Source organism: Macaca nemestrina, chromosome 17 (assembly GCF_043159975.1).
Source record: "Macaca nemestrina isolate mMacNem1 chromosome 17, mMacNem.hap1, whole genome shotgun sequence".
NCBI classification, from domain to species: domain Eukaryota; kingdom Metazoa; phylum Chordata; class Mammalia; order Primates; family Cercopithecidae; genus Macaca; species Macaca nemestrina.
The window spans coordinates 76,944,918-76,968,256 of NC_092141.1; the positions used below are offsets into that span (position 1 = coordinate 76,944,918).

Genomic DNA, 23,339 nt, shown 5'->3' on the forward strand with positions numbered 1-23,339 from the left:
CTGCTTCCTTGTGATTGAATATATGGGAAGGTTCAATGCTTGTCCCTCCCTACTTTTTATTTTTTAAATCTTTTTATGAGGAGATTTTATCTATTCTTAGGTTTCAGATCTCCCCTTTATATTGGTAACTCTCAAATCCCCCTTCTGTATGCGGTGATAGGGAAACACATATTGTACACCCAAGTGTGAGAAGAACATGCTAGTCTTTTGTAGGAAGTTGAATTCGTGTTGGGGTCTGGAGGATGAATTGACATTAGTCAGATGAGCAGTGGGGGCTAGGAATAGTGCTCCAAGTAGAAGAAACAGGTTGTATAAAGGCTAATAAGCCTTTTATTTTGGGGGTCAGCAAACCACAGCCCATGAGCCTTGCCTACCCTGCTTTGATAAATGAAATTTGATTGGAACACAGCCACATTTACTCACTTATGTGTTGTCTTTGGCTGCTTTCATGATACAAAGGCACAGCTGAGTAGCTGCAGCAGAGACCATCTGGCAATTTAAGAGGAAAAGTTTGCCAACCACTATTTTTCATGATAGAAGATGCCAGAAGTACTTTAATTTTAGAAGCAATATTGCTTAAAATACTCTGATTTCCTTTCCAAAGAAACACCTACACCTCAGAGGAAAGGCCTTCGATCAAGTGCACTGCGGCCAAAGAGACCAGAAACGCCCAAGCAAACTGGCCCTGTTATTATTGAAACCTGGGTAGCAGAAGAAGAGCTGGAATTATGGGAGATCAGGGCATTTGCTGAGAGGTAAGGAAATGGTTAATACCTGGTCAACTATTTGAAGATTTTATCACTTCAGAATCAGGAAATTACTTTTTTTTTTTTTTTTTTTTTTGAGACAGGATCTTGCTCTGTCACCCAGGCTGGAGTGCAGTGACACAATCTTGGCTCACTGCAACCTCTGCCTCCCAGACTCAAGTGATCCTCCCCCCTCAGCCTCCCCAGTACCTAGGGCTATAGGTGCATGATACCAGGCCCAGCTAATGTTTGTAGTTTTTGTACAGAGATGGGGTTTTGCTGTGTTGTTCAGGCTGATCTTGAACTCCTGGGCTCAAGCGATCCACCCAACTTGGCCTCCCAAAGTGCTGGAATTACAGGCATGAGCTACCCTACCTGGGGTGAAAGAATTATCAGTTTAATCGTTTATTCAGTGCAGTAAAGTCCTAGCTTGACTTTACTCCACCTTTGATTTTAAGTGCTAGCGGTGAATAGTTTAGTAAGGTCCTCTCTCTTTTTTTTTTTTTTTGAGACAGAGTCTTGCTCTGTCAGCTAGGCTGGAGTGCAGTGGCGCGATCTCAGCTTACTGCAACCTCTGCCTCCCAGATTGAAGCAATTCTCCTGCCTCAGCCTCCCAAGTAGCTGGGAGTACAGGCATGTGCCACCACGCCTGGCCAACTTTTTTTTTTCCCCCCAAGACGGAGTCTCGCTCTGTCACCCAGGCTGGTGTGCAGTGGCGCAGTCTCGGCTCACTGCAAACTCCACCTCCGAAGTTCAAGCAGTTCTCCTGCCTCAGCCAGACAGCCACCACCACGCCTGGCTAATTTTTTATATTTTTAGTAGAGATGGGTCGAACTCCTGACCTCAATCAATCCACCTGCCTCGGCCTCCCAAAATGCTGGGATTTGCAGGCATGAGCCACCGCACCCGGCCTGAGCCACTGTGCCCGGCCCTGGCTAACATTTGTATTTTTAGTAGAGATGGGGTTTCACCATGTTGGCCAGGCTGGTCTTGAACTCTTGACCTCAAGTGATCTGCCTGCCTCGGCCTCCCACAGTGCTGAGATTATAGGCATGAGCCACCTCACACAGCCAAATGTTTTATTTTTAAATTGAGATAATATCATACCTTTGTATGATGTGAAAATCAACCAGATTTCACTTATATTAGATGTTAGATGCCTAATAGGGTAGTTTCTGATAAGTTTCTCCTTTTTTTCCTGCAGAGTGGAGAAAGAAAAGGCACAAGCAGTTGAGCAACAGGCTAAGGTTAGTGAACAGAAGAAGGCAGAGGACATCAAGGCCCAAATGGAGGCTCTTTCAAAACAGCAGCTCTTGACTTCCCATCAGCCGGGGGAGTTGGTCCTGGTCCCACTTGACAACATACATACATTTTTTAGCCAAATTCATGCATACCCATGCACAGTAATGATACATTCTTGTGGGTTTTGGTGATTATTTTTTTGAGACAGTGTCTCACTATCACCCAGGCTGGAGTAGATCACAGCTCACCAAGCCTTGACCTCTCTGGTTCAAGCTATCCTCCCACCTCAGCCTCCCTAGTAGTTGGGACTACAGGCACACACCATCATGCCCAGCTAATGTTTGTATCTTTTGTAGAGATAGGGCTTCGCCATGTTCCCCAGGCTGGTCTCAAACTCCTGGACTCAAGCGATCCACCTGCCTCAGCCTCCCAAAGTGCTGGGATTTTAGGTGTGAGCCATTGCACCCATCCAGGTTTTTTTTTTTTTTTAAGTGTATCTCATGTATATCTTATTGTCATTATTTGAAAACAGCTCTGTGGATACACCAAGCTGTGGTTTTGTAAAAAGTGTACCTATCTGGAGGACATCTGAAATAAGATTTCTATTATTTATTATCTTTAGAGTTTCATGAGTAATTTCTGAAAATAATTTTTTCTTGTGAATTTCCAATCTGGAAGAGTTCTGTGATCTATGAAAAAGCAAATTATACTAAAACTCCATAAGAGTTTTTGTAATTGATTATTATAAAGTTAATGATGGTTTCTTGGTGTTTTCATACTATAAATAATGTGCCAGGGCCAGACGCAGTGGCTTATGCCTGTAGTCCCAGCACTTTTGGAAGTCTAAGGCAGGAGGATCCCTTGAGTCCAGGGGTTTGAGACCAGCCTGGGCAACATAGGGAGACAAACATAGGGAGACAAAAAACTAGCCGGGCGAGGTGGTGGGCGCCTGTAGTCCCAGCTACTCGGGAGGCTGAGGCCGGAGAATGGCGTGAACCCGGGAAGCGGAGCTTGCAGTGAGCTGAGATCCGGCCACTGCACTCCAGCCTGGGAGACAGAGCGAGACTCTGTCTCAAAAAAAAAAAAAAAAAAAAAAAAAAATTTTTTTTTTGAGACAGAGTCTCGCCCTGTCGCCCAGGCTAGAGTGCAGTGGTGCACTCTAGGCTCACTGCAAGCTCCGCCTCCCGGGTTCACGCCATTCTCCTGCCTCAGCCTCCCGAGTAACTGGGACTACACGTGCCCGCCACCAGGCCTGGCTAATTTTTTGTATTTTTAGTAGAGACGGGGTTTCACTGTGTTAGCCAGGATGATCTCAAACACCTGACCTTGTGATCCGCCTGCCTCGGCCTCCCAAAGTGCTGAGATTACAGGGGTGAGCCACCGTGCCCAGCCAATATATTACTTTTAAAAATCTATTTTAAATGATTATTTATGAAGATAGCTAACACTTCAGCTTTGAAGGCATATCCTCCAATAAATGAGTACTAATACATCTGTTCTATTTCTTTGCCTCTTTTTTTTTTTTTTTTTTTTTTTTTTTTTTAGGAGATAGGATCTTGCTCTGTTGCTGAGGCTGGAGTGTAGTGGTGAGATCATAACTCATTGTAACTTTGAGTTCCCAGGCTTAAGGTGATCCTCCGGCCTCAGCCTCCTGAGTAGCTGGAGCTGCAGACGCAGTACCACACCCACCTTTGCCTCCCTCTTTTTTTTTTTTCTTCTTTCTTTTCTTTAACTGATTTAATCAGGTGATGTCTCTAAGAGTTGAAAACTAAACTCTTTTTCTTCTGAGGAATGAGGAATTGTGTAAAGTGCTTTATATTATATTCAGGTATATAGGATAGGTACAAAAGTAGTTCTGAAAAAATTGGATGTGATGTCATAGGTGAGCAGTTTGCAAAGGCAGGAGATAGTGGTGCAGCATTGGAATTTGATTTTAGCAGACATCCCAGCGTCACCCTTAACTAGCTCTGTGGCCTTGGGCCAGTTCCACAACCTCTCTAGTCTCTGTTTCCTCAACTTATAAGATAATGAAGGTAAAGCATCTGCCACCAGGTTTGCAATAAATTTCACCTGTTGTTTTACATGTGTATGGTCATCACACCACTGTTGATAAGCTGTTAGAAAAGTTTAGCAATCTGTAATAAAGGATATACAGAATATCTTTAATAACTAGTTTAAAAGATCATATTATACAACTCTGTATAGTATAAAGTATTTTTCTATAAAAATATTTGTATAAGAAGTCTAGGAAAACTATAATTTTCAGCCTGCTTGATTGCAGATTTGCCAACTTTAATAATAGTGTCATTAACTATTGACATGCTTTTTATAGTTGGATAAATTAACATTACAGTGAAACAGAAACCTTTCACAGCTCCATTTGTTCTCAGCTCTGAATCTCAACACTGAGCAGCATGGTGTTTCTGTCTCCAGTAAGATTACCCACATCTCTGTTGTTTTCAGTCTGAAACCTTGGATATTTGTACAAGCCAGAAAAACTTGATAAAATATTTTCTGCTATGAACAGCTTAGTACTTTTAATGTAATATATGTGGTATAGAGATATGAAAATACTGCCTTCATAGATAGGTACCTTGGAGGAATTAAATATATGAGCCGGGTGCGGTGGCTCACGCCTGTAATCCCAGCACTTTGGGAGGCCGAGGTGGGTGGATCACAAGGTCAGTAGATCAAGACCATCCTGGCTAACACGGTGAAACCCCGTCTCTACTAAAAATACAAAAAATTACTCGGGGGGGTGGCGGGTGCCTGTAGTCCCAGCTACTCGGGAGGCTGAGGCAGGAGAATGTCATGAAACCCGGGAGGCAGAGTTTGCAGTGAGCCGAGATTGTGCCACTGCACTCCAGCCTGAGCGACAGAGTGAGACTCTGTCTCAAAAAATATGTGTATGTGTGCGCATATATATATATATATATATATATATATATATATATATAGCCTTCATCAAGAAATTAAATTCAGGTTTGTCTGTTTTTTGTTTTTTTTTTTTTAAGAGATAGAGTCACTCTATCACCCAGGTTGGAGTGCAGTGGCATGATCTCAGCTTACTATAACCTCTGCTACCCGGGTTCAAGCAATTCTTCTACCTCAACCTCCCGAGTAGTTAGAATTACAGGCACGAGCCACAGTGCTCGGCTAATTTTTGTATTTTTTGTAGAGGTGGAGTTTCACTATATTGGCCAGGCTGGTCTCGAACTCCTGACCTCAGGTGATCTGCCCACCTCAGTCTCCCAGAGTGCTAGGATTACAGGTGTGAGCCACCGCAGCCAGCCATAAATAACGGTAAATTTATAGGGCATATATTTTTGAAAGTAAAATATTTCAGAAATGTAGTGGAATTAAGGTGAGAGAAATTGTGGACTTGTAGAATCGTATTGTTTTTATTTAGAACTATTTTGATTAATGTTTCCTCTCCCTCACTTTTTTAGAAACGACTGGAGCAGCAGAAGCCAACAGTGATTGCAACTTCCACTACTTCCCCAACGAACAGTACAACCAGTACCATCTCTCCAGCACAGAAGGTTATGGTGGCCCCCATAAGTGGCTCAGTTACAACTGGAACCAAAATGGTACTAACTACTAAAGTTGGATCTCCAGCTACAGTAACATTCCAACAAAACAAGAACTTTCATCAAACCTTTGCTACGTGGGTTAAGCAAGGCCAGTCAAATTCAGGTATACAACTATGATTAAGTAAAAGATTACTTTGGTTCAGGAAAAAGAATTTTCAACCTTTTAGCTACTGAAATGAAACATTTTTTTAGAAGATTGTTTTTCTTTTGCAGCCAGTTGAGCAAACAAGCTGTAACAGTTGGTTTGTTACAAATAATGTTCATAATATTACATTAGCAAACTCCTCTCTTACATTATTTCACTTTCAACATTTACATAGTTCACTTTGAGTGGAGAGGAATGTTTTTATTAAAAATACAAAATGAGCCACATTTCATGCATTGGTGCCCGTTCCTAGAAGTCACTACGTTGCTGGTTATTTTAAATCTAAAGCTTATTAAATGTCTTATACCCCATTAGCCACCAGCACAGCTGCCACATCTGCTACAACCATTGCCAGCACAGGTCAGACGTTCCAAATTACAGGCAATCCAGTCACTATGGCAGGAAAAGTAATTACCAAACTGCCACTTCCTGCAAACAGCAAGATTGTCGCTGTAAATGTGCCAGCAACACAAGGAGGTAAGGGAAATGTGAAGAGTTTTAATTCACATTTGCCAGATCATACTGTTGCCATTATTTTTCATCTCCTTTTCACTGATTTCAGTCCTCGGATCTCACATTCTATGTAGCCCACTATAAAACCCTGCCACACGTAGTTTCTCCTCAACAACCGAGCAACACGTAATGCTTTCTAATAAAGTGACAGTTTTTAATTATGGCTTCATCTTTTTTTAAGGCGTTGTTCAAGTACAGCAGAAAGTCCTGGGTATCATTCCATCAAGTACAGGTACCAGTCAGCAAACCTTTACTTCATTCCAGCCCAGGACAGCAACAGTCACAATTAGACCCAATACCTCAGGCTCTGGAGGAACCACAAGCAATTCACAAGTAAGAATTCTTACCGACTTACTTGGTTTGATGTGTTGAGCACATCACATTGTTTTTATAATGGCTTCTTCCAAGATTAATCCAACTCAGTTTCCTTTGCCTATTACTGCATCTGTGACAGAGTACTGATTAGGAAAAAAATCTGTTATGTTTCTGATAAGTGAAAATGATACATGAAGTTTTAATATTTAACATTTAGTTAATGACACATAAGTATGGTTTAAGAAGAAGAATAATTGCTTTCTAGGATTTTATAAAGAACATTTTTTTATGTAAAACAGTGGACAGCACTAGACCACCCAAGGAAGTGTGCTGTGTAGGCTCGCTAAGAAATCAAATTTAAAATCTGGACCAGGCGCGGCGGCTCACGCCTGTAATCCGAACACTTTGGGAGGTCAAGGCGGGCAGATCACTTGGGCTCAGGAGTTCAAGGCCAGCCTGGGCAACATGGCAAAACCCCGTCTCTACAAAAAATACAGGAATTAGCCAAGCGTGATGGTGCTCACCTGTAGTCCCAGCACCTCAGGAGGCTGAGGTGGGAGGATGACTTGAGCCTGGGAAGGGAAGGCTGCAGTGAGCTGAGATTGTGCCACCGCACTCTAACTTGGGCAATAGAGCCAGACCTTGTCTAAAAAAAAAATTAAAAAAGTAATCTACAGTACTGTTAACTAGTTTGTTATCAGCTGATATGTACACATATTAGATACATCATTTCTTTTTTTAAGACAGAGTTTCAGTCTTGTTGCCCAGGCCAGGAGCAGTGGCATGATCTCAGCTCTCTGCAACCTCTGCCTCCTGAATTCAAGCGATTCTCCTGCCTCAGCCTCCCAAGTAGCTGGTATTACAGGCGCCCACCATCACGCCTGGCTAATTTTTTTTTTTTTTTTTTTTTTTTTTTTGAGACGGAGTCTCGCTCTGTCACCCAGGCCAGAGTGCAGTGGCGCAATCTCGGCTCACTGCAAGCTCCGCTTCCCGGGTTTACGTCATTCTCCTGCCTCAGCCTCCCGAGTAGCTGGGACTACAGGCGCCCACCACCTCGCCTGGCTAGTTTTTTGTACTTTCTAGTAGAGACGGGGTTTCACCGTGTTAGCCAGGATGGTCTCGATCTCCTGACCTCGTGATCCGCCCGTCTCGGCCTCCCAAAGTGCTGGAATTACAGGCTTGAGCCACCGCGCCCGGCCTAATTTTGTATTTTTATTAGAGACGGGGTTTTAACATGTTGGTCAGGATGGTCTCAAACTCCTGACCTCAGGTGATCCACCTGCCTCGGCCTCCCGAAGTGCTGGGATTACAGGTGTGAGCCCCCGCACCTGGCCCAGACACGTAATTTCTTTGTTACTAGTATGGAAAAGACTTAAAGTTTTGTAAACTAGTATTACGGAAAAGGTTTAAAGTTTTAAATTTTTGAAAATGTTCTGAACCTAACTATAGAACTGAAAATAACATACTTTCTAGTTTCCCTTTTAGATGGAGTCTCGCTCTGTCACCCAGGCTGGAGTGCAGTGACGAGACCTCAGCTCACTGCAAGCTCCGCCTCCCGGGTTCACGCCATTCTCCTGGTCTCGATCGCCTGACCTTGTGATCTGCCCTCCTTGATCTTACAAAGTGCTAGGATTACAAACGTGAGCCACTGCGCCCGGCCCTGGTTTCCCCTTTAAAACTATGAAAGGGCCAGGGACAGTAGCTCACGCCTGTAATGCCAGCACTTTGGGAGGCTGAGGCGAGAGGATCACTTAAGGCCAGGAGTTCGAGAACAACCTAAACAAAATGGCAAAACCCCATCTCTACTAAAAATACAAAAAATTGGCTGGACATGGTGGCACACACCTGTAGTCCCAGCTATTCCCAGCTACTTGGGAGGATAAGGGATGAGAATTGCTTGAACCCACAAGGCAGAGGCCACCACGAGCTGAGATGGAGCCACTGCACTGCAGTCTGAGTGACACAGTGAGACTCTGTCTCAAAAAAAAAAAGAGTTAGAAGATTCGCCGGGCCAGGTGCGGTGGCTCATGCCTGTAATCCCAGCACTTTGGGAAGCCAAGGTGGGCGGATCACCAAGTCAAGAGATCGAGACCATCCTGGTCAATATGATGAAACCCCGTCTCTACTAAAAATACAAAAATTAGCTGGGTGTGGTTGGCACACGCCTGTAGTCCCAGCTACTCAGGAGGCTGAGGCAGGAGAATTGCTTGAACCCGGGAGGTGGAGGTTGCAGGGAGCCGAGATCACGCCACTGTACTCCAGCCTGGGTGAAAGAGCGAGAATCTGTCTCTAAATAAGTAAATAAATAAATAAGCGAGACTCTATCTCTAAATAAGTAAATGAATGAATGAATGAATGAATGAACGAACGAATGATTAGCCAGACATGGTGCCATTCACCCATAGTCCTAGCTTCTTGGGAGGCTGAGGCAGGAGGATTGCTTAAGCCCAAGAGTGAGCCAGGCTGCAGTGAACTGTGATTGCATCACTGCATTCCATCTTGGGCAACAGAGTGAGACCCTATCTTTAAAATAAATAAATAAATAATTTTTTTAAAACTGTGAAAGAAAATAGGGTTTCTGATCTTCCTGTTATATTCTGTGGGTTACGGGCATGATCTGGAGCTTACAGAAAGTGGGACTCCACATTGTCCTGTGAGCACTAGTTACACAGCAGAGCCCCACTGGCATGTGTTCCTTCCTTTTAGTCCTCAGGCTATTTTTTGTATCAGTGGCAGGGAATTTTGTATGATAGCATTTGAATTAAGTTTTCTTTCCTCAAAATTCCATCTTTATTCTGATGTTTAATACAATTTAAAATGTAATGTTCAAGAGCCCCTGTCATTTCTGTAAACATTTTTATTAATGTAGAATATTTAAAGATCTTGGATTTTAAGTCCGTTATACTTTAGTCTTTTTAAAGCATTTTAATTAATTGCTCTTTGTGTCATTTATAGGTAATCACAGGGCCTCAGATTCGCCCTGGTATGACCGTGATTAGAACACCACTCCAACAGTCAACACTAGGAAAAGCAATTATTCGAACACCTGTGATGGTACAGCCAGGTATTTATCCATCCAGCATTATCATTTTACATCTGAACAGCCAGTCTAGGAAATATGTAATTATCTGCATTTGGCACTACATGCAAGAAATACAATTTGAATTAATACTTCAAAGCATACTAAATTTCTAATCCATTGTGAGATCTATTCAATGATATTATTTCATTTTGACCTTGACAGTAAAAATAGGTTGAAGTATGCTTATTAAAAATGTAATAGAAACCACTAATAAATAAAATATATAATTGAAGTAAGGGAAACAGTCTGTATAGCAAAAGACAGAAAATCAAGGAGACAGCAAAGAAACACATAAAACAAAATTACAAATGCAGTGCCAGACGTTCATTTATTACTCTTAATGTGAATAGGTTAAAACTACCATTTTAAAAGTTGAAGAGTGGCCAGGCTAGGTGGGTCTCCCCTGTAATCCCAGCACTTTGGAAGGCCAAGGCAGGAATGTCACTTGAGCCCAGGAGTTCAAGACCAGCCTGGCCAACATGGTGAAATGCCATCTCTACAAAAAATATAAAAAAATTAGCCAGGCATGGTGTCTCCTGCACCTGTACTCCCAGCTACTTGGGAGGCTGAGGTGGAAGAATCACTTGTACCCAGGAGGTGGAGGTTGCAGTGAGCCAAGATCATGCCACTGCACTCCGGCTTGGGCAACAGAGTGAGACCCTGTCTCAAAAAAGAAAAAAAAAGTTGAAGACATTAAAGATTTTTTTTTAAAACCCTATACATTTATGAGAAATGTAGCTAAAATCAAATTACTACAAAAGCTGGAAAGGTTAAAAATTAAAGATGGACACAGGCACGCAAAATAAAGGCCATAAAAAGAAAGAAAAGACAAGGATGGCCCTACTGATACTGGACAGAATAAAATTCAATGTTTAATAAAAAGGAAAATTTTATGAAAAATAGTCATTTGTTTATTGGCTTAAAGGTAAAGATCGGCCAGGCGCAGTTGCTCACGCCTGTAATCCCAGCACTTTGGGAGGCCAAGGCGGGCCAGATCACCTGAGGTCAGGAGTTTGAGACCATCCTGGCCAACATGGTGAAACCCCGTCTCTACTAAAAATACAAAAATTGGCAGGGTGTGGTGGTGAGCACCTGTAATCCCAACTACTCTACTCGGGAAGCAGAGGCAGGAGAGTTGCTTGAACCCAGGAGGCGGAGGTTGCAGTGAGCCGAGATTGTGCCACTGTACTCCAGCCTGGGCAAAAAGAGTGAGACTCCATGTGAAAAAAAAAAAAAAAAAGGGTAAAGATCGTGGCCAGGCACAGTAGCTCAAGCCTATAATCCTAAAACTTTGGAAGGTTGAGGCAAGAGGATCACTTGAAGCCAAGAGTTGGAGACCAGTCTGGGCAACATAGTGAGACCCCATCTCTACAAAAAATAAAAGAGTAACCAGGCATCCTGAAGCACGCCTTTAGCCCCAGCTACTTGGGAGGCTGATATGGGAGGATTGCTTGAGCCCAGGCATCGAAAGCTGCAGTGAAGTATGCTCATGCTACTGCACTCCAGCCTGGGAGACAGAGCACGACCTGTTTAAAAAAAAAAGAAAAGAGAAAAAGATTGCAGTTAAGGTATAATCTTGAATCTTTATGAATTAAGTAGCATGTCATATTAAAGTGTACAAAGCAAAACTATTTGAAATCAAGGAGGAATTAATAGGAACATAGTAAGCCACAGTTAAACTATGTATCAACTTTAGTACCTTCCGAAATACACATTCATTTAAAATATTTATAGGCTTAACCCAGGCACAGTGGCTCACTCCTGTAATCCCACCACTTTGGGAGGCCAAGGCGGGCAGATCACCTGAAGTCAGGAGTTTGAGACCGCCTGGCCAACATGGTGAAACCCCATCTCTACTAAATTAGCCGGGCATGGTGGAGGGCACCTGTAATCCCAGCTAGTTAGCCGGGCATGGTGGAGGGCACCTGTAATCCCAGCTAGTCGGGAGGCTGAGGCAGGAGAATTACTTGAACCCAGGAGGCAGAGGTTGCAGTGAGCCGAGGCCATGCCATTTCACTCCAGCCTGGGCAACAAGAGCGAAACTCCATATCAAAGTACATTCTAAGTAACTTTTAAGTTAAAGATACATCAAATATGTAATTACAAAGCAATTCTCAAATAGCAACCTTAAGCCTTGACGCCGCAGTTAAACTTGGAGGTGATTCAGTCTATTCAATACATATTTGAACACCTATTCTAGGCCATTGAAATAAATCAGTGAATAAAACAGACCAAAAATACCTCTATTAATCAGAAGTTAGAAACATATATAAAACAAGTTTCAAAAGAAAACAAGACCTGATGTGGTGGCTCACACCTGTAATCCCAGCACTTTGGGAGACCAAGACAGTCAGATCACTTGAACCTATTAGTTCTAGACAGCCTGGGCAACGTAGTGAGACTCTCATCTCTACAAAAAATTTCTGAAAAGTTAGCCAAGCGTGGTGGCACATGCCTGTGGTTTCAGCCACTTGGGAGGCTGAGGCAGGAGGATCACATGGGCCCAAGAGGTCAAGGCTGCAGTGAGCCACAGTCTTGCCACTGCACCTCCAGTCTGGGTGACAGAGTGAAACCCTGTTTCAAAAAAAGAAAAAAGGAAAGAAAATGAGGGAGGAAATAAAAGCACAAGTAATAATAATTACAAAACAAAAAAGACAAAAAAAATTAGACCATTATTTTGCAAGTCTAATCTAGGGAAAAGGGAGGAGTATGCTTGTTCACAGAATTAGGAATGAAAAAGTACAATAAAAATAAAGTGAGCTTTTTTAACTCAAAAGGAATTGTAGATTATCTGAGGTCAGGAGTTCAAGACCAGCCTGCCCAACATAGTGAAACCCTGTCTCTACTAAAAATGCAAAAAAACCAGGAATGGTGGTGGGCGCCTATAATCCCAGCTACTCAAGGTTGAGACAGGGAGAATTGCTTGAGCCCTAGAGACAGAGGTTGCGGTGAGCCAAGATTGCACCAGGGGATCTGGAAATAGTAACTTTTCATGTATTGTTTCTCAGACTGCAAGGCAAGGATCTAGCGCTGCGCTACAGGAGTTCTCAAAGCCCTTGGCCACACTATGTTATGTTGTCTTTCAGTTCATCTTGAATAAATGAATGAGAGTAACAAAGAAAAATTTAGAAGAAAGAGTAATGGAAAAGTTGTACAACCAGTTGTTAAAGCACGTTATAAGGTCACCAAAATGAGCATGATACCAAAGGAAGCAACACAAATAGTTACAGAGGCATTATATGTGAGAATTGGCTGCATGACAATGGTGTCATTTTGCATCAGTAAATGATGCTAGAATAATTGGTTTATAGTTTGGGGGGAAAATAGACTTCTGTGTTACAACATATACCATGACTAAGAACATTCTTGGGAGGATATATCTAATGAGAGAATACAAGAGAACTTTACAAGCAATAATTAAAGTCAAAATTTTTAAAAAGACTAGTCTATTTGACCGCATTTTTTAAAATTGCAAGTTTAGAAATAAAAAGGTAGATGGCAAAGTGGAAAAATTAGTATTTAAAAATATGTATTAAATAAGTAGGAAGAGAAATGGGCAGAGTGTGGAGAGAGAATTCACAAATGAAGAACAGTGACTTAAAACAGTTTTTAATGCCAACCTGTAGTAATTGAGGAAATTCAGACACTGTGATACATGATACTATTTGCAGTTGCCTGAATATTTTACTTTACTGGCGATATCAAGGGTTGGCAGGGTTCAGTGAAATAGGCATACAGATGTGGCGGTAGTATGAATTGGAATAACCTTTCAAAACTTCAACTTAGTACTATAATTCTACTGTGAACCCAGTAATATTTTTGGGGGGATTACTTTAAAGAAATAACCAGAAGCACCCAGAAATGTATAAGCAGGGATTTTACCATGGCGTTAGTTTAACAATAACAACAACAAAAAGGCATGGGGGAAGTATTCTAAATGTCAAAATAGGTTTCATTTTATACATGTGCAGTAACATGAAGTATCATTCAGCCATTAAGAGAAACACAAAGAAAGTATGTGTGTATTCACAGATGGAACAAATGTAGCAAGTAAATATTAAAAACTTGAGAAATTTGATGTTATTCAGTAGTTAGTAATGAGTCTGTAAATGTCAAATTAGCTACCAGAAAATTATTCTTAGCAACTGTTCTACATGGGGGAAAATTCCACTTGCCTATTCTAGTTTCAGCAAGTTAAACTAAAAAGAGATTTATGGAAAACTGTAGAGCCATTCCAGTTCAACTTCATTCATTCAGTAGACATTTATTGAACAATTTCTATGAAAGCATTATTTGGGCCAGGTGCGGTGGCTCACGCCTGTGATCCCAGCACTTTGGGAGGCCAAGGCAGGCAGATCACAAGATCAGGAGATCGAGACCATCCTGACTAACATGGTGAAACCCGTCTCTATTAAAACAAATACAAAAAATTAGCTGGGTTTGGTGGGACATGCTTGTAGTCCCAGCTACTCAGGAGACTGAGGCAGGAGAATCGCTTGAACCCAGGAGGCAGAGGTTGCAGTGAGCCGAGATCACGCCACTGCACTCTAGCCTGGGCAACAGAGCGAGACTCCATCTCAAAAAAAAGAAAGCATTATTTGAGCACCCTGCCCTAGTATTGAGGATATAGTGGTCCTTGCCCTCCTGGTTCTCCCAAGCTGTCTGTCAAATAGCTGTAAGAGAAGCTTATTATAAATGCAATTGGCCCAGAATTTTCCAGATTCTTTATATTTTGTTTAAAATTCGTATGAATTTTTTAAATTAAATTAGCATCTTATTTTTAATATTATATTCCTAAGAAAAGGCAGCCTTATAAACAGTATATTTTATATATTCTCTTTTGTCTTCCCTATTGTCATTTTGGTTTCAGATTTATAGGAAGAATTTTAATAGCCCATGTTTTTTTGAAGATGGAAAAGAATACATTAAGGTGTTGAATTATTTCAATTCAAAATAATGCCAAAGATGTATAAGCCTTCATAATGTTTTGCTGTTTGTGTAGGTGCTCCTCAGCAAGTGATGACTCAAATCATCAGGGGACAGCCTGTCTCCACTGCAATCTCTGCCCCTAACACAGTTTCCTCAACACCTGGGCAGAAAAGCTTAACTTCAGCAACATCCACTTCAAATATACAGTCTTCAGCCTCACAACCCCCTCGCCCCCAACAAGGACAAGTGAAGCTCACCATGGCTCAACTCACTCAGTTAACACAGGGCCATGTAAGTAACATAACTCTATTTTAACTTTAGAGGTGATCTTCTTTATTCTTGCTCTAAGTTTAAAAACATGAACTTATTTTGATAAGTTTTTAAATGTGCTGATTTGAAGAAATGGCTACTTCCTGGAGTCAAACAGAAATATCTCTTAGACAGGGTATAATAAACCCCAACTACTAGAGTAATCCTTAGACAGTGAGCTATAACAGTGAGACAGATACCCTTTTAACCACCAAAATTGTATTCATTGGCTAATCTCCATGAGACAAATAAAATTTGGGTATATTAAGCTACTTCTTTGCAAGACTTAGTATTGTTAGCAAGTCTTCTAATATTGATTAATAGATTGAATGCAGCTCCCATCAAAATCCCAAGAGGTTTCGTTTTTAGTGAAACTTCACAAGCTGATGCTAAAAGTTTATATGGAGGTACAGAGTATTAAGAATATACCTTTGAAGAACAGGATTATTTGCCCTATATGATAACCTGATATCAAAACTTAGTACAGGCTGGGCATGGTGGCTTGCGCCTGTAATCCCAGCACTTTGGGAGGTCAGGGCAGGTGGATTGCTTGAGGTCAGGAGTTCGAGACCAGCCTGACCAACGTGGTGAAACTCTGTCTCTATTAAAAATACAAACAAATTAGCTGGCCGTGGTGGCATGCACTTGTAATCCCAGCTACTCAGGAGGCTGAGGAAGGAGAATTGCTTGAACCTGGGAGGTAGAGGTTTTAGTGAGCTGAGATTGTGCCACTGCACTCCAGCCTGGGCGACAAAGCAAGACTTCATTTAAAAAAACAAAAACTAAAAACTTAGTATATAATAATATTTCACTAATTAATACAGCGAGTTACAGACATAAGGAGAGGCAGATAGACCAACAGAACAGTAGAGAGTGCAGAACATGAACCCCATGTATGTGGACACTTGTTATGTGACAAACGTGACATTGCAGATCATTGAGGATGAGATGACTTGTCAGTAAATGGTGCCGGGACAATTGAATATACATGGGAAACTATGAAATTGGACCATTATTACCTCACTCTACATAAGCTCAATTCCAGGAGGATGAAAGTCCTAACTATGAAAGGTAAAACTATAATACCTTTAGAAGATAAGATAGAAGAATATCTTTATAGCTTTCCTAAACAGACAGAAAATGCTAACCATAAATGAAAATATTTATAAATTCAGCTACTTTAAAAATAAAAATAAGAACTTCTGTTCATTAAACGCACTGCAGAGAGAGTGAAGAAAATGAGAAAAGAACCAAACAAGGACTATTATATCTCCAGAATATATAAAGAATTACTACAAGTCAAGAAAGAAAAAAATCCAGATAGATCAGTAGAAAAAAAGACAAACAGGCCAGATGTGGTGGCTCACACCTATAATCCCAGCACTTTGGGAGGCCAAAGTTTTGGGAGGCCAAGGCAGGTGGATCACTTGAGGTCAGGAGTTTCAGACCAGCCTGGCCAACATGGGGAAGTCCCGTTTCTACTAAAAATACAAAAATTAGTCGGGTGCGGTGGTGTATGCCTGTAATCCCAGCTGCTTGGGAGGCTGAGGCAGGAGAATTGCTTGAACCCAGGAAGCGGAGGTTGCAGTGAGCCAAGATATACCACTGCAGTCCAGACTAGGCAACAGACTCCGTCTCAAAAATAAGAAAAAAGAAAAAAAAAAGGACAAACCAACATTATGAGGAAAGAAGAAATCTAAATGTCCCAAATTCCAAAAAACTGCTGAACTTAATTAATAATGAGAGAAGTACATATTAAAACCATATGCTTAAGAGTTTGGTACAAATTTAAATATCCAACAAAACCAAGAGTTAGCGAAGGCGTAGAGCAGAAGAAATTCTCATGCACAGCTGGTGGGCCTGTCAGTCAGTTAAGCCATTTTGGAAACCCCCCAGACATTGTCTGGTAAAGTTGAAGCTGTATATGCCCCAGGTCCCAGTATACCTTCTAGGTATATCCCTAGAGAAGTTCTTGGTCATGTGAGCACCAGAATACCTGGCATAAATATTCATAGCAGCATTGTTCATAAGAGTCAAAAACTAAGAACAACTCAGATGTCTATCAAAACCAGTTAGATAAGTAAATTGTAGTATATTCCTATAGCAATAAAAATGAATAGACTTCAACCACACAGAACTATGCAGATGATTCTCATAAATATATAATGGTAAGCTGAAGAAGCAAGTAGCTGCCAAAAAAATACATGTTATAATTTCATTTGTATAAGATTCAGAAATAGGCAAAAACTAAGCTATTTTGTGTAAGGATACAGGGCTGCTGCATTGCCTGCCTGGAGGGGACACCATTCCCATTGTATTCTTCGTGAATATTGCTCCTGAGTTTGTGAACCTCAGTGGCCCTGTATGTACCTAAGATATATCCCGAAGTAATAACGAAATAAAGCGTTATCATCAAAGTGAGGATAGTGCTTACCTCTAGGGGAGAGGGAGGGAATTGAGATCTGGGTGAGTCACATGGGGGCTTCTAGGACATTGGCAATGGTGACCACAGTCGCAGTTTTATAGATGTTTACTTCACAATTTTTAAATTGTACTTGGTATTTTGTGTATTTTGTGCATAAAAAAATGTATTTTAGGTTTTGAGGAACTCACACGTATATGGAACTTACCTAGTACCTGGACTTTGTGCCATCAGTTTTGGTCATTGGGAGTTTAGGGGATGATTTTTACTTTTGCTTTCCAGTTCTCCACCATGTTCCTGGTATTCAGGGTTTCTAGTTTAATTAAAGTTCTAGACAGAAGAGACAGCGCCTAGAGAATTTTAAATTTCTAGACCCCGTTTTGGTAACTGCTCAGACCTTAGTGATCCTCCTTACTTGGTGTTTGCATTACATATCTAAAACCCTAAGCTTTTTACACTTTAGCACACACACACCCCACAGGTAATTTGGCACGTATTGAAAGACAGAATTCAGGAGATCTGGGTACCTCCTTTTATCTCACCTTTAAGTAGGGTGGGGTACTTAACCTTTCTAACCTGAGTTTCTTAGTTGGGAATCAGAATAATATTTTCTCTGCCTACCCCACAAAGTCACAAGTTCATTGTGAGAATCGAATGAGGCAGTATCTATGAAGATGCTTTTGAAATTGTAAAATATGAATATAAGATTATTTAAAATCAGAATTTTGTGGGGACCTTAGTCATTCAATACCTTTACTTTATAGATTGGGAAACTTGGATCTGGAGGAACAGTGTTGCTTGTGGGCAGATTACTGGCTGACCATTGGGGGAGCTTGAACTGGAATTCTGCATTGTTGATGTATTTCCTGCTAAGCAACATAAATATTCTTACTTTAGCTTATCTAAATTCCTGCTGGTGACATTCAAATATGCATTTTCATTATATTAAAAGATAATTACACATAAAAATGATTTAATAAAAATGATACACATACAGATTGATGCTTTGAACACTGTTTACATGTTGTGTTTTTTCCACAGGGTGGCAATCAAGGTTTGACAGTAGTAATTCAAGGACAAGGTCAAACTACTGGACAGTTGCAGTTGATACCTCAAGGGGTGACTGTACTCCCAGGCCCAGGCCAGCAGCTAATGCAAGCTGCAATGCCAAATGGTACTGTTCAGCGATTCCTCTTTACCCCATTGGCAACAACAGCCACCACAGCCAGCACCACCACCACCACTGTTTCCACGACAGCAGCAGGTAGAGCTGTGGGTTTATCAGAAATGTCGGATGTTACTACTACACGTTGCTGGGCTAACAGAGGCCAACAGGAGAACCAGTATTTACCTTTGGAAGGATATGCCTCAAGCCAGTGAGCTCAACAGTTGACATAGTCAGCCTCACAACATCTCGAAGCTTTTGTACCCTGTTCTTACAGACTCCCTGTTACCACCACCCTCTCCCTCCCATTAAAAAAGAGAGAGAGAAAGGGGGCAAAAATAATGGTTATCTTGGTAACTATGCCCACAATTCCTCCTTGCTAAGCCTTGTAGGTGCTGATTGAGTCATGGAGGTGACCTCAGGGAGGGTGGGTAAATCCAGTTCATGACTGAGGTTGAGAGCGGGTCCAGAACCACTTTGTTGGCCTTCTGCTGCAAGTCATTGTAACTACCACTACATCATGGGAGAAAAGTGAGGCTTGACAGTTAGCCTGGGCCAGATGACCCAGCTGATTTCCAGAGGCTGCAACTAACTTTGGAAACCAGCCCTCTAGAGTTAGGATAGTGTACAGGGGACAGCCAAGAAGCAGGGCCCAGGCTCCCCAGTTTCAGAGAGTCCTGCCCTAAGCATGTCCAAATGGAGCATTTCAAAGGCATAGACCTTCTATACCAAAATACAAAATTCTTAACTTTATTTACTTTATTTATTTTTTTAAGACAGGGTCTTGCTCTGTCACCCAGGCTGAAGTGAAGTAGCACCATTACTGCTTACTGCAGCCTTGACCTCCTGGACTCAAGCAATCCTCCCATCTCAGCCTCCCGGGTAGCTTGGACCATAGGCATGCTCCACCATGCCCAGATAATTTTTTTTTTTTTTTTGATTTTGTGTAGAGACGGGGTCTCACTGTGTTGCTCAAGCGATCCTCCCACCTCAGCCTCCCAAAGTGCGCAGGCGTGAGCCACTACGCCTAGCCAGAATTCTCAACTTTGGAAAATTTCCTTCAGATTCTTCTTTAACCACAGTCTTATGTTCTAGAGTAATATAAATGGTTCATCTTTCCTTTTCACAGGTACAGGTGAACAAAGACAGAGTAAACTGTCACCCCAGACGCAGGTACATCAAGACAAAACCCTGCCAGCAGCTCAGTCGTCAAGTGTGGGTCCGGCAGAAGCCCAGCCACAGACTGCTCAGCCTTCAGCTCAGCCCCAGCCCCAAACCCAGCCCCAGTCCCCAGCTCAGCCTGAAGTTCAGACTCAGCCTGAAGTTCAGACGCAAACAACTGTTTCATCCCATGTCCCTTCTGAAGCACAACCCACCCAAGCACAGTCATCCAAACCCCAAGTCGCAGCACAGTCTCAGCCTCAAAGTAATGTCCAAGGACAGTCTCCTGTTCGTGTCCAAAGTCCATCACAGGCTCGAATACGTCCATCAACTCCATCCCAGCTGTCTCCTGGACAACAATCCCAGGTTCAGACTACAACCTCACAACCGATTCCAATTCAACCACATACATCTCTTCAGATACCTTCCCAAGGCCAGCCACAATCACAACCCCAGGTACAGTCTTCAACTCAAACTCTTTCATCAGGACAAACTTTAAATCAAGTTACTGTTTCATCCCCATCCCGTCCTCAGCTACAAATACAGCAGCCACAGCCCCAAGTCATTGCTGTGCCTCAGCTGCAACAACAAGTCCAGGTTCTCTCTCAGATCCAGTCACAGGTTGTGGCTCAGATACAGGCTCAGCAAAGTGGTGTGCCCCAGCAAATCAAACTGCAGTTACCTATCCAAATTCAGCAAAGCAATGCTGTGCAGACTCACCAGATTCAGAATGTGGTTACAGTGCAGGCAGCCAGTGTGCAAGAGCAGTTGCAAAGGGTTCAGCAACTCAGGGATCAGCAGCAAAAGAAGAAACAGCAACAGATAGAAATTAAGCGTGAACACACCCTCCAAGCTTCTAATCAAAGTGAAATCATTCAGAAACAGGTAAAGTTATTAAGTAAAAGCAGCATGTTCAGTAGCTTGAATTATTGTGCTGTGCAGTAGACTTAGTGTTTGGTTGTGTTAGGTTTCCTAAATGAGACAAAGTCATTAATGTTTAAATTTAGAAGAAACACTGAATTGACCAAAAAAAATATTGAATGACTACTGTGGTGTGGAACTCTTCATTAGATACATATAATATGTAGTCAGTGCTTATTAGGAATGACTTCTATTTTGGGAGGACTAAGATGGGAAGAATGGAGTTATGAGCTTTAATGATTACTATAAAACTTGAGGGTTTAACCTAAGTTTTAAAGTCACTTCGGACATTATAGCAATTCCTTTAAAGTTATTCAAAGTTGTCATTCTTTTTTTTTTTTTTTTTTTTTTTTGAGACGGAGTCTCGCTCTGTCGCCCAGGCTGGAGTGCAGTGGCGCGATCTCGGCTCACTGCAAGCTCCGCCTCCCGGGTTCACACCATTCTCCTGCCTCAGCCTCCCGAGTAGCTGGGACTACAGGCGCCCACAACCGTGCCCGGCTAATTTTTTGTATTTTTAGTAGAGACGGGGTTTCACCGTGGTCTCGATCTCCTGACCTTGTGATCCGCCCGCCTCGGCCTCCCAAAGTGCTGGGATTACAGGCGTGAGCCACCGCGCCCGGCAAAGTTGTCATTCTTTAGTTTGCATGTAGACTATGCAAATTATAGACAGATTAAACTCATTTGTATTTCTAGCCACACCTTCGTAAAAAAGTTTTTAAAAACATTATTTCATAGCTTAAATAGAAAGTGGCATCATTCAGCAACATCTTGCAATGGCACATTAGTGAAAGAAAGCAATTTAGGTGAGTTAGAATTAGTCTACTAAAGTGAAGTCATACATATAACATCCGATAACATTACTGGCAAAAACCATGTTTTCATCTACCTATAACTTGGTTCGCTCAGTACTAGGCAGGAGTTTGAGTGTGGATTTTAAGTGTTACCAAGTCGTGAGACCTTCATTCAGTTCCTAGGTCTCCCATTCACAGTCCGTGAAACTCATTTATCCCTCCTTAGCTATAGCCTCTTAAAACTCTTCTCTTTCCAGCCACATGAGATTATTGCAATGATTAAATGAGGTCATAAACGTAGAAGCACTTTCTAAACAGCGAAGTTATTTTAAAGATGTAGTATTCTTATGAAAATGATGGTTATATGTATTATATTTAAATGTATTATTACGCAGCTTTACTGGATATGTATAAACTGAGAATTACTACACTGTCTGTCTATCTCCTAATCTTTATAGAGGGGAGACAAGGGACAGCTTTTTAAAATTCATTCCTGGGAAGAAAGCGTAATGTTAAAAATACGGCCTTTGGAGAAGAATAGCCAGGTTAAAATTTCAGCTGTATTACTTATTGTTTCTCAAACAAGGTGGTTAATTTCTTTATGTCTCAGTATCTTGTTTATAAAATTATTGCTATGGTTCAGTGTTGTTATAAGGAATAAACGAGGTAATGTCAAGTGCTTAGCCTAGCAGTCCCCATTAGGTGGTAAGCACCCAGGCCATCTAGTAGCTGCTAATTTTATTTATGAATTCTTACAGTTTCTTTAAAAAGATACGTATGTGCTCATATTTCTACTGTTGTTATCTGTGTACTAACCTGTGGTCATTATAAAATATGCGCTTTTGGATTTATTCTGTCCTGAAGGTGGTGATGAAGCATAATGCTGTAATAGAACATTTAAAACAGAAAAAGAGCATGACTCCAGCTGAAAGAGAAGAGAATCAAAGGTAGGGGAGATGCAGGGTCTTGTCTGTCCGTCTCTTCTCTTTATCGTGCACATGCACAGAGTTCTGAGTTTATACTTGTTTATCTTGATTGAAGTTTATTAAATGAGAACACTTGGCACTAATAATTGCTCATAACTGGTTTGAACCACTCTTGAAATTTTCCAGTCACAGAAAGTTTGTGTCTCATCTGTAGAGGCATAGAAGAGTCATGTCTTAAGCCTTTCATAATAAAACGCGCAGCATTACATAGGTTGTGTATTTTTCTCTAGAATGATTGTCTGTAACCAGGTGATGAAGTATATTTTGGATAAGATAGATAAAGAAGAAAAACAGGCAGCAAAAAAACGGAAGCGTGAAGAGAGTGTGGAGCAGAAACGTAGCAAGCAGAATGCCACTAAGCTGTCAGCTCTGCTCTTCAAGCACAAAGAGCAGCTCCGAGCCGAGATCCTGAAGAAGAGAGCACTCCTGGACAAGGATCTTCAAATTGAAGTGCAGGTAAGAGGGCATGCCCTTTTTTTCTGTGTCCAGTGTTTAGCATCTAAGGTTCTGCTTTTTTCCCTCGCCTTTTTAATAAAGCTTCAAATTTCAGTATGTTTTCTGGAATTTACCTCTGTGTACGTAGAGTAAAAAGCAGTGCGACGTGTGTGTCTTATGAAACAAGTCAGAGCTTTTATAACTAAATGTATAGTTATATTGTGTTCTCCATACTAGCGACTCTGAGAGGTGAGCTTGTTGATTGAAATGTTGTAGAACTCTGAGAACAGCTTTTCAAGTCTATGACATAGTCTGGCCAAAAGTTAATTAGGAGCAGAGCTTCATGAGAAAGGTATGGAGACGATGAAGTAACGTTGAAAGAATGAAAAATAACATGAGTCCATTAAATAAGACAAATTCCACCAGGATGAGGTGGCTCGCTCCTATACTCCCAGTACTTGGGGAGGCCAAGACAGGCAGATCACTTGAGCCCAGAAGTTCGAGACCAGCCTGGCCAACATGGCAAGCCCTCGTCTCTACAAAACATGAAAAAGTTAGCCAGATGTGGTGGCACACAGCTGTGG

General features: G+C 41.6%; 1 protein-coding gene across 11 annotated transcripts in view; it reads left to right on the forward strand.

The window, feature by feature from the left end:
- LOC105469038 (bromodomain PHD finger transcription factor) overlaps positions 1 to 23,339 on the forward strand; it is a 144,135-nt gene that overhangs the window by 88,973 nt on the left and 31,823 nt on the right. For 7 of the 11 annotated variants that reach the window (XM_011719582.3, XM_011719584.3, XM_011719580.3 and 4 more), the window contains 11 exons: positions 605 to 755; positions 1,951 to 1,993; positions 5,438 to 5,684; positions 6,042 to 6,203; positions 6,421 to 6,572; positions 9,510 to 9,618; positions 14,639 to 14,856; positions 18,338 to 18,560; positions 19,591 to 20,507; positions 22,199 to 22,281; positions 22,551 to 22,776. In XM_011719582.3, the coding sequence (XP_011717884.2) occupies positions 605 to 755; positions 1,951 to 1,993; positions 5,438 to 5,684; positions 6,042 to 6,203; positions 6,421 to 6,572; positions 9,510 to 9,618; positions 14,639 to 14,856; positions 18,338 to 18,560; positions 19,591 to 20,507; positions 22,199 to 22,281; positions 22,551 to 22,776 (2,531 nt within the window). The remainder of the gene's footprint in view (positions 1 to 604; positions 756 to 1,950; positions 1,994 to 5,437; positions 5,685 to 6,041; positions 6,204 to 6,420; positions 6,573 to 9,509; positions 9,619 to 14,638; positions 14,857 to 18,337; positions 18,561 to 19,590; positions 20,508 to 22,198; positions 22,282 to 22,550; positions 22,777 to 23,339) is intronic. The other 4 variants (XM_011719587.3, XM_011719583.3, XM_011719589.3 and 1 more) reach the window with 3 other exon arrangements.